The sequence below is a fragment of the Pundamilia nyererei genome, unplaced genomic scaffold (assembly GCF_000239375.1).
Source record: "Pundamilia nyererei isolate P.nyererei 1_Seehausen unplaced genomic scaffold, PunNye1.0 scaffold00007, whole genome shotgun sequence".
Lineage (NCBI taxonomy): Eukaryota > Metazoa > Chordata > Actinopteri > Cichliformes > Cichlidae > Pundamilia > Pundamilia nyererei.
In genome coordinates, this window is record NW_005187408.1 from 5,974,054 (window position 1) to 5,985,203 (window position 11,150).

The 11,150-nt window shown below is 39.1% G+C and overlaps 2 protein-coding genes across 2 annotated transcripts in view; both read left to right on the forward strand.

Moving 5' to 3' along the window:
* Window positions 1–5,807, forward strand: part of oxsr1b (oxidative stress responsive kinase 1b) — a 43,411-nt gene extending 37,604 nt beyond the window's left edge. Inside the window, exons 13-18 of the mRNA XM_005722704.1 lie at window positions 1,028–1,204; window positions 1,369–1,424; window positions 1,514–1,566; window positions 1,947–2,015; window positions 2,907–2,971; window positions 3,530–5,807. Coding sequence (XP_005722761.1) covers window positions 1,028–1,204; window positions 1,369–1,424; window positions 1,514–1,566; window positions 1,947–2,015; window positions 2,907–2,971; window positions 3,530–3,604 — 495 coding nt within the window. The 3' untranslated portion in view covers window positions 3,605–5,807. The remainder of the gene's footprint in view (window positions 1–1,027; window positions 1,205–1,368; window positions 1,425–1,513; window positions 1,567–1,946; window positions 2,016–2,906; window positions 2,972–3,529) is intronic.
* A 1,706-nt stretch (window positions 5,808–7,513) lies between these two features.
* On the forward strand, window positions 7,514–10,911 carry slc22a13b (solute carrier family 22 member 13b). Its single transcript, XM_005722705.2, has 10 exons — window positions 7,514–7,888; window positions 8,105–8,208; window positions 8,664–8,818; window positions 9,304–9,475; window positions 9,568–9,688; window positions 9,770–9,864; window positions 9,952–10,166; window positions 10,313–10,421; window positions 10,513–10,707; window positions 10,787–10,911. The coding sequence occupies exons 1-10, from the start codon at window positions 7,514–7,516 to the stop codon at window positions 10,860–10,862; spliced, it is 1,617 nt and encodes a 538-aa protein (XP_005722762.2). The 3' UTR covers window positions 10,863–10,911.
* The last annotated feature ends 239 nt before the right edge of the window (window positions 10,912–11,150 follow it).

Genomic DNA, 11,150 nt, shown 5'->3' on the forward strand with positions numbered 1-11,150 from the left:
TAGGTGTGGCCAATTAGCACCAGCTGAACACACTGAGCAGATTAGAGGCTGCAGAGGGACGTAACATTAGCACAAAGCATTCACAAGGTATTTGACAGATTACAACAGACGAGGTGAAGAAAATGAGTTTTCTGGGTATGTGTGAGGTGGGTTGCAAAGACTTCAATTTGGAAACCATTGCCTTCACTGTAGTCATCTTGGGAGTCCTGCTTTATTTGGATTGCTTGCAGAGTCCTGTTCAGTTGCACAGACCACAAGCTTCAACATCCAGCACATTAATCTGACTCAGTTTCCCGTCAAAGCTTATCCCTGGAGGTGAGAGTTGGGCTTTCACCTACAAATCAGATCAACCAGCAGTTTTCGGTGGGATACTCTGCAGATTCCAAGCTCAAGGGCGTTATCACACTAGGTCATACTGTCAGTGGATTTTTCTCATTATCTTCTGAGGCGTCTGAGGGACGAACATTTTGCACAAGTGATTTAAACTTTGCCCTAAGACAGCTGGGATAGGTCCCGTGATCCTGAATATGGATAAGTGGAAGGAAATGGATGGCTGGTTTTGGCCACATCAGGACAACCATTACTCACTACGCTATAGACTTGCCAGATTTGGCTTCATGTAAGTTTTCTTGAAAATGAAATTCATAGGGTCGCCGTCGTGACACAGTGGATGTGGGTATGTGTAGCTGGTTAATAAGGGGCTTCCAGAGAGTGATCCAGGGGTGCACGAGAGGGCCACCTGAAAGCGGGGTAGTGGCCGAATTTTAATCGGATAAGTTTCAAATTCCAGTATTGACCTGTATATGACACAAAGGTTTGAGATCATCAAAAGTTTTGGCATGAAATCATCCTGAGAGTGACAAATCTTTGTAGCCAGTTTGAGTATGTCTAGTGGGTGTTAACATTTTGACTTTAAACTAAAAATAAAACCTCATAATCTTCCTTTAATAATAGTCAAACATCACCAAAGTCAGCGACTATCTTAATATACAGACCAAAAAAGTCAATCAACCAATTTTCCCTTTAGGTTTTCCAGACTCCTGAGCCTTTAAGTAGTCATCTCCAGCCTATGGCTGCAGGTCTGGCTGAACTACCTCAGGCTGCAGGTCAAGTTCCGCTGCAGCCCACACCAGCCACCGCTCAATCTACTGCCCAGGCTGCATCTCCCCCACCAGGAGTACCTGCTGCTGCTGTTCCCCCTCAGGCTAGTCTCCCTAACTAATACTTCCCATCATAAGCTTTTATTTAAATGCTACATGTTTACCTATCATTTTTTTGTAAAGAGGTAGTTTGCTCATCTTTCTTGAAGGTATCAAAATATAGTGTGAAAGTGCAATTTTAGTAAGATTTTTCCTTCTGTTTCCACAGATTTCAGCTGCCTCAGGGGATGTTCAGGCTCCCATTAGTTTGGTATTAAGGTTAAGGTATGTTTGACTCATTTCTCATCGTATTTTTACCTTTCGGTAAACTTTGCGCCTCTCATTTGCATTCTTTCTTTCCATCATCCCTTCAGAAATTCAAAGAAGGAGCTAAATGACATCCGCTTTGAGTTCATGCCAGGGAGAGGTAAGTGTGGCTGTCACAAAGCAGTATACAAAATGTCCTGAGGCAAAGAGTTGACTGTTCGGGGTGTCACATTTGTGCATAATCAGTAGGAAAACCGACAGTTTAACAAATTGCATGAGCTGTATTTGGTAAATTGGCTTTTTGTCATTGCAGCTAGGAAAGCACATGGGTGCAACAAAGCACAAACGAGCTCATTTAGAATGTAAAGTGCTGAGAACAGAAGGTGCTTTTTTGGTTTGTTTGTTTGTTTAAGCAGGAAGAGCGTGAGTGTTTTGAAAATTATTAAGCCGCGGTCGTGTTCTGTTTAATATTTGCTTTTATTAAACTCTGTTGTGTTGGTCCACCTGTCACAGTCGTCGTCTCATGCTCTGACTTTTCAGACACAGCAGATGGTGTGTCTCAGGAGCTGGTGTCGGCAGGCCTGGTGGACGGGAGGGACTTAGTAATAGGTCAGTGATTTCAAACATTCCCCTGCCACGTTAACAAAATCGCCTTTTCTCACTCAGCATGTTTTTGCTCAAGGCTGAAAACGAGCCTTTTAAAGGGGGATATTTTTAACTCAAGCAGGTCTGCATTACTGCACATTTACTGCATTAAGCAGGCATAATAAAAGCCTTGCTGTGCAGCCACACAGGCCAGGGATTCAAGAAAACCTAAAAACAAATAAGGAATATTCTCTCATGTTGAAATGTAGTTAGTTGTATGATTAGTTAGTCTAGTTATAAGGTTAGACACTGAAGAATATGTTTAGCTTCTGCTTCCACTACGCTAATTCATACAACAACTGATGTAGAGCCTCTTGTATTCCTAGAGAGATGCAGGTTACAGCGCAGGGTTACAGAAGGGTTTGAGATTACAGCATACTTGTGGTAATTGATACAGAAGTGTAAGATATTTAAGATATTTGTATTAAAACACTCCAAAAAGCAACATAACTAATTCAACTGAAGTCTAGTTGACAGCAATACTTAGCTAATAATGTTGGCACCCATCTGTGGGTCAGATTTACAGTGTTACAGCAGTTTGAACAGACGAGTTATTTAAAAAAAAAAAAAAAAGAAAAATATAAACATAGCTTTAGAAATCAAAACTGTTTTTGATAATTGGGTATTTTAACACGGCAAGGTGGAGTGTGCCTCAAGTGGCTGTTCCAGGAATTGCCATTTTTGGCATTTAACTCAGTTTTAAACTCCAAAAGTTGCAAATTAGATCAAAGAAATTGAGCAGGTAACAGCATAATGTTAAATCTCACAAAGGCCTATTCTTGGTTTCCGAGTATAGACAGTGATGTTAGGATGTATTTCTTTTCATTCAACTTAAAGATTTCTTCTCTTTTTTAGTTGCTGCAAATTTGCAGAAAATAGTCGATGAACCTCAAACCCATAAAAATGTCACTTTCAAACTGGTGAGTGTAACATTTTCCATATTGGTTAGAGATCTTATAGAATTGAATCTAAATAAACTATAGAAGTTGTGTTCCGGAAATAATTTTCAGCTCTGTGGTGTAGTGGATTACACACTCGCTTGTGGGTTAGAACCTGTGAGGAGAACAAATCTCCTAGCATAGGTTTGGGCACTTAATAAGAGACTGGGACTGTTGTGGATTGCCACACTAACCGGCTTATAAAGAGATCAAATGAATTGGTTCGGCCATCCACAGCAGTCCTAGTCTCCCATTTAGACCTCTTGAAAAAATGTCAGAGATCAAACATTAGAAGCTGCCTCACTTGATATAATATAACACATAACAAATGTTTGGAAATCTGTTCAAGTTTCTCGTGCGGGAAACAAAAAAAAAAAGTCTGCTATGTCTGCATATTTTGGTATCGGTCTTAAAAATCCTGTATCGGTCGGCTTTAATTTATTAAAACAAAAAACTCTTTAAAGGAAAACAACGTTATTGCTTTTCTGCTTAAAGATGTTTCTGCTCATCATTTTAAATCCATGTATTTATCTTTTTCAGGCTTCTGGAATTGAGGGATCTGAAATACCAGACGACATCAAGTTGATGGGCTTTGCCCAGCTCAGCATTAGTTAGATGTTCTACCTGGGACCGTGACTTGCCTAAAAAATGTGAAATTAAAAAAAAAAAAAATAGTTTGAATGCATTTTTTTCTTTCCATGGCTGTAAAGAAACCACTACTGCCAAAGAGAACAGTACCATTATTTTCTTTTTCTTTTCTTTTTTTTTTTTTTGTCACGTATAGGATTATAAAATGCCACCTGTTGAATTTTAGGTGGTCAGCTGAAGTATCAGAACGTACAGTATGAGAATCACTCGAAAAAGTTTACAATGTACATGTAGAAGGATGCAATTATCCACAAGAAATGTTTTCATTTCCCATCCCGGTCTCCCCCCTTTCCTATCTCTAATGTGACGCATTTGCACAATCTGAACTAACACCCTTGAAACCCTGACAAGTGTAACAATGCCTTATATATTCATCAGAACTACTGAATGCACATTTTTTGGGGGGTGGGGACATCCCCGGTTACCATATGGAGCATTACGTTGTCTGAAATGCACAAGTGTGCTTTCAGGTGCAGATGCCAAACTTTTTGCTGCAGCTTCACACGCCAAATAGAAATAAAAAGTTTCACATACTCTTGTTTTGACGTTGCAAAACAAATTACTTCCTACAGAAAGAGATGGACGCATCTTAGTGTCTCGGAGTCTTTGCATTTAAAGGTTTTTCATATTCTTTATATTTTCCTATCATCAACAAATTCCATGAAAGACCAGTTACTTCCTGAAACATCTGAGCAGCAGCTTTTTTTTCAACAAAGTAAATGATACAAGTCTGTGGGGACTATTCAGCACTTAACTGATAGACATTAGCTCTCTGTGTAGCATGTTTGCATTGATTTAAATTAAATACCAGAAGCAAAGTATGCGTAAAACTTTGGATGTGCAGATTACTATTATTATTATTATTGTTATTAGTATGATCACGTCTTGGGTTATGTTATGGGATTTAATGACAATAAATGACCCAATAAATTAAAAATTAATGCCCTTCTTTAAAAAAAAAAAAAAAAAGCATCAGTGCTTTTCAAAACTCCAAACCGGCCTTCGTGTTGTGATTGATTGAAATACGTGTAAAGTAAAAAGTTTTGCAGCAACTGAAACCACATGTGCTGTCTGAGCAGATGTGTCCCTCTTGGTGTTTGTTTGTCTGTTTGGAATTGGTTTTCACAAATTCTCACAAAGAAAGAGAAAAAGACTAAAGTGCGTATTTGTTTATGTGAATGGATTCTGAGTACTTGATTTAACCTTTAGTATGTAAATAATGACATTTGGCTCTGATTGGTTTGTTTTTTTTATACTGGGTGTTTCACTCTTGGCCTTCTTTCTCTTAAGACACGATTGGGGTTGTTTGGCTGCGTGAAGGATGACGACGATGACACTGCACATCAGGCTTTGAATTTGCTCGTTTCTTTGCAGGACGTATTATTGCTTAATCTGTCACGTGTGATCATTTGCGCATCAACAGTTTTCAGCTTTTAACTTTCTCGCCTTTTGAAAATATATATTTTCCTATGGCGCTGTCCCCATGCAACATTTCCCCCCTCCAAAAAAAAAAAAAAGATCTTTCGCTGGGCAACAGAAAAAGTGTCTCTTAGTAAGCACCAAGTGTGGGAGCTGTTTACAGTAGCTAGTCCTTTTAAGACGCATCTGAAGTAATACAGCTGCTTTGCCATCGTTTCTGAAAGTGTCTTTAATGAAGATTTCCGTCACTTTTGAAGATCTGAGCCGTGATTGTAAACGTGTTGAATGATCAGAACTGTTCGACCGCGCTCTGGATAATTTTGTGCATTTATGTCCACCGATGACGTGGCTCGATGATGAATGTGCATATCACAGTTATTTGGCACCGACGGCTGCAGAAGGTTCATTTACCGCTCTGCTCTGCTCTTATGTGTGGATCTGAAACGCCAGCAAGGTTTTAGTGTTTCATTTGATGATGTGACAACTTCGTAACCAGATGCCATAGTGAACCAATCTGAATGCATTCGTTTTTCTTTGCTTGCAAATGAAATGTTACAAGGAAATATTTGAACACGTTTATAGTCAAAATACAATTTTATGCTAGCCTTAAATTGAAAATGACCAAGTGTAATTTTTTTTCTGTGTGTGCGTGTGAAGTTTCTCTCTGGTTTTGAGTTAGACTTTCGCTGTCTTTGAAATGTACTTCCTGTTACTTGTGAAGCTACCTTAAATAAAGATGTACAGGCGTGTCGACCCAGGTTTCTCCCCTCGGAAGGGAAGCGACGAAGTCAGCCACGCAATGTTGTGCATACGTTTTCAAACTGCAGTATTTGGTGCCATTCTCCCGTTATAGTCTGCAGACTGCAGAGAGGATTGGTCTGTATGAGCCCTGAGAGATGTGTGTGTGTTACATAGATTGAGCTCTGCTTTCGGCAGAGTTGAAGATCTAATGGCTTTCTCATCCTTTCTCCAACAGTCCCACTTACACGCAGTCTAAGAATAAACTGTAGCAAATGAACAGATGACCGGTTAAAAAAAACCCTAAAACAACCCATAATACACTTTTGTCCAGGCAATAACTAATCAAGGCTGTAATATATTTGAAGTTTGCACCTGTTTTCAGTTTAGTTTCTTTCCATTTCATTTCCTCTGATTTTAATTGTTTTGGAGTTCAAAGCATGTTTCTCTTGATTATTTTTAATCAATAAAGAATGAGCATATCAGCCTCCTTTTAGAGGTCTGTCGCTTCTTTTAAATGCACCATTCGCTGTGATTTTTGCAGAAGATGTGGGCAAATTGCACACAATAAACAAAGGCATCAGAACTGATTCTAGATCTGTGCATTGTCATTTTCCTCACGTTGCACCTGTTTCTGTTTCAGACTGAGCTTGCTCCTTTGGTATCAGTTCCTCCAGATTTATTGTCCTTACTATCAGTTTTATTGTGTTCACTTTCTCCTCTCTCAGCATTAAAGGGCTGCATCAGCAGACATGTTTAAAGCAGGAAAGCAGGGGGAGACGGATTCTGTAAGGCTTTGAAAACTTTTTACATTTAGCATAATGAGTTGACCCTCCTGTCTGTGTCTGTAACTACGAAAATACAAATGCTATCTTTGACCTATGTAAGGGAAACACTGTTGAAACAAGGGTCTGACTGGGCAAACATCCAGGTGGACTTTGTCTCTAAATCGCCACTTTGCCAGTTTGGGATGGCACATTGTTGTGTAGGATGAAAGGCAACAGAAGTTATCAAATTCTGCATTGCTTTCTTTTGAGGAAAAAAGCAAGAAACTGAGAATAAACGTGCTTTTTGCTCACAGAATTTCATCATATGTGCATCATTATTAGCCCAGAGACAGATCTTGCCCCCCTGTGACCATTTATTGGATAATCAGAAGAAAATAAATGGATGTTAAATGTAAACTGTTAACTGTCCTGAGCTATATATTTAGATCATGACTTTTATAATATAACTTGTTCAGTTTTTCTGTCTAATATTACAGAAGTTTAATGAGTTTTAAGAGGCTAATGCTGCCATTAGGTGACAAATAAGATGGCATTACTACTATCAAACGTACTAACTAAAAAAAAGAAAAACTAATGGAGTGTTGTTATATACCTTTATCAGATGTATGCAGCCGTCATATATCTCTTAAAGGGAAAGCGACATTTTAAAAAAGATTACTACATCAGAAGAGATGGGAGATTTAATGAAGTTAAGAAGTGGATTAATCAGTCTAACCAATGGCCTGTTTTAGTGTTGAAACATAATCAAAACCTGATACTAATGGATCACATTTGGCAGTGTACAGTACATCAGCAGTCTGTTAGCGAGTTGGGAGGTCATAAAAGCACAGTGATTATCAGTTTAAACATTAACCAGGTCACGTTGATTACTTGTGGCTGAACCAAATCTTTTCTCATTTTCACATGAAGCTCTGAGGACTTAGATGTAAATATGAGCAACTTTGGGGAGATTTTGAAGGAGATTAATTCATTTGGTTTATTTCAGAAACGTTTGGTGGTTGCATTATGCATCCCAAGCATATTTCTAGCTTTTGACGTTATTGGCCAGGTGTTTGTCGGCATGAGCTTCCCACACAACTGCAACACCGACTGGATCGTGGAGCGTGGGCCCAACCTGACAGAAGACAGGCAAAAAAATCTGACCATCCCAGTGAAGGAGGATGGAGGATTTGAGAGCTGTTTGATGTTCACGCCGGTGGATTGGGATTTGGAAATGATTGAAAAATATGGGATCAACACCACAACAGAATGTGTTAATGGAACAGATTTTGAGGCATCTGGTGGTGCCTCCAGCATTGTGACAGAGGTAAAACGTCCTTAGTGTTCGCAGGAATGTACCTAGTTGTTCCAGGGATTCTGTTGGCTTGCTCTGTATGAGCTGATGACCATCAGAAGAGTAAATCACAGCAAAGCATTTCAACATCTTTTTTTTTTATATAAATGTCTCCTCTTGGGTTGGTCCTTTACAAAAGAAAGTTGGTGTTTTGCATGACAATAACACAGACTTCTTCTCTGCTGCTAGTTTGACCTGGTGTGTGACAGGAGCAACTTCATTGAAGCATCACAGTCCATCTACATGGCCGGTCTTCTGGTTGGAGCACTGGTCCTGGGCTCCATGGCTGACAGGTATGGATCATTATCCTTATGTAATGACACTGATTAAATGCAAATCAACACTGAATAGTTTTAGTGTTGATCTTTTAACCCATGTAAAAATAAACTTGCAGTAGCTTTAATAGTAGTCAAACTGTGTAGTTGTAACTTATTGCTTTGATTGGGACGTTAATGAGGATGAACAGAAACAGCAGCATGAGTATGATTTGTTTTTCATTCTTGTCAACAGATTTAGTCCAGATTCTTTTTACACGCAGTGATTCAGACTATATCTACACCGTTAGGGTTGACTGCCAAGTGCAGCATATTAAATCAGGTCACCCACTGGACATAATAAACATGATGTTGGTTTATTTTCACAAAAAGAAATGTTGCTCTTTGATCTAAATTCTGAGGAAAGACCATACACATCATGCTTGCATATTAAAGTCCAGGATCAGTGAAACAGCTCTTTCTTGTCTCTGTAGGTTTGGTCGCCGCTTTGTTGTCCTGCTTTCACTCCTCTTGCTGATGGTTTTTGGTGTGGGAGTTGCTTTCTCACCCAACATCTACGTTTTTATAGTTCTCCGATTTTTAGGCGGAATCTCGGTCTCCGGCATTGTTGCTAATGCATTTGTAATAGGTAGGTACGATGTTTAGTCACAGCTGAATTTAATGCCACAGTGTACCCCTGCATCCTCCCTGGTACCACTGAAGAGTATCTACACAGCACTGTACATGCAAAAAACCCCGAATAATTTCTTGTTTTTTTTGTATATTTTTTGCACAAGTTATATGTTTTAGATCATCAAACAAATGTTAATATTAGACAAAGATAACGCAAGCAAATACAAAATGCACTTTTTAAATGGTGATATTCATTGTTTCTGCTGCAAATCATAGTACACACACACACACACACACACACACACACACACACACACAAACATGCCAGCAGTGAATCTAATAGATTTCAGCTTGTTAATTTAATTCTATCTAATAATCCAGGTGTATGTTGTGTACAGAAGTACAAATAAGTTTGGCATGATCTTGTCAGGGGACACACGCATGCTAAAGAAAACTGTAAACCAGAAATCATCCTTTTCCACATTTTCTGTTGGGCTGAAGGAGGAGAATGGAGTGATTCTTCCAGGTTTGCGTTGTGCACCATTATCTGCCACTCCACTTTTCCTCTTGGACTGATGCTGATGTCTGGTGCTGCCTATTTTATCCGCAATTGGAGGATCCTGCAGCTGGTGCTCTTCTGCCCACTTATCCTCGTTCTGGGTATTTTCTACTGGTCAGTTGGCACTCCTGTCACATTAAATATTATTACCAACATCGTAGAATAACTTTATAAATAAAATTACAGTTTGTGATCCTTTTAACCAGGATTCTCCCTGAATCAGCTCGCTGGCTCATTACCCAGGGCCGCAAGAAAGATGCTATAAAGGAGATCCAGAGGGCAGCCAAGGTGAACAAGAGAAATGTCTCCAAAGACCTGTTGGAGAAGGTGATCAAACTCTTTGGCTTCAACCAAAATCAAAGAAAATATAATACTGAAGCACACTCACGTAAAAATGTAATTGTTTAGCTGGAGGATGAGACTACAATCAAAAGAGGAAACATGTTGGACATCTTCAGGATATCATATCTGAGAAAACGTGCTCTCATCATGAGCTACGTCTGGTGGATATAATTTTTACCCTCTAAAAGCTGCCACATTTATTTCCTCTCCTTTTTGGGTTGACTAAAAATATCTCTCATGCTTAACAGGTTTGGAACTAGTCTGATGTACTATGGACTGAGCCTGAACGTTGGCAGTTTTGGTCTGGATATTTACCTGACACAGTTCATCTTTGGTTTGGTAGAATTTCCCGCACGTCTGGGCAGTCTGCCTGTCCTCCAGCTCATTGGGAGAAGGATTGGTCAGTCAGTAGTGTTACTTTTTGGAGGTTTAGCTTGTCTTGGGATCCTTGTCATACCAAAAGGTACTTATATGCTTTTTCATTTATAATCTTGAAGATTAATTTTCCTAAAAAAATAGTCCTATAAAAGCTAAATCTGTTAAATGCTATGTCTAGCAGGAAATGTACTCCACAGTATATGTGTAACTTGTTTTTTGTTTGTCCATCAGATCTTCCCATAGTAATAACAGTCATAGCTGTATTGGGAAAATTTTCTGCCACTGCCAGTTTTTCCATAGTCTATGTTTATACGGCAGAATTATATCCCACCAATATAAGGTAAGGCACTATAATAATGAAATGCTCAATTTTATTTATTTATTTTGATCCAGTGTGAGTTTGATGATTGGTTCATCGTCTGTACTTGCAGGCAGAACGGTGTGGGTCTGAACTCCATGTTGGCTCGTGTGGCAGGCATCCTTGCTCCTCTAATCAGGCTTCTGAGCACCTACCATTACACCATTCCCATGCTGATCTATGGAATCATCCCCCTTGCTGCTGGGGGTCTCTGTTTACTACTGCCCGAAACCCGTAACGTTGAACTTCAGGACCATGCCGAACTTACGTAAGTTACCAAACTCCACTTCAAAAACCAAAAAATCTAAAGGGTTTTTCATAAATATTGTATTTTTTTTTTATTTCAGCAAACTTGAGGATGGGGCTGCTGAGGATGGGTCTTCGACTAAAGTGGACAAAATGGAAAAGAGCACAAAACTGTGATTTATATGGTGAATTTATATGGTTCACACCTTTTTACACTCATTTTCTAAACCAGTGCACTGATAAAAAGATTTTGTATACGGTTCGCTAAAATGAGCAACTTCAGCTGAATGTTTTTGGTAGTTACAAACTGTTAATGAATCTTGTTCTTCCAAAAGTTATATAATATTTGATAAATTAGATGTATATGTATAGTAAAAGAAGTATAAACTGTAATTGTTATAAACTACCCCCAAATAAAACTCCCAAACACCAACCCCCTGAAGACTATGCCCCCCCCATGTGTGT

Excerpts from the sequence above, each read along its gene's own strand:
- slc22a13b (XM_005722705.2), top strand. The coding sequence starts at position 7,514 with ATGAGCAACTTTGGGGAGATTTTGAAGGAGATTAATTCATTTGGTTTA. Across the intron at positions 8,209-8,663 it reads CTGGGCTCCATGGCTGACAG|GTTTGGTCGCCGCTTTGTTG; the intron begins GTATGGATCATT and ends TTGTCTCTGTAG. Across the intron at positions 10,708-10,786 it reads CAGGACCATGCCGAACTTAC|CAAACTTGAGGATGGGGCTG; the intron begins GTAAGTTACCAA and ends TTTTTATTTCAG.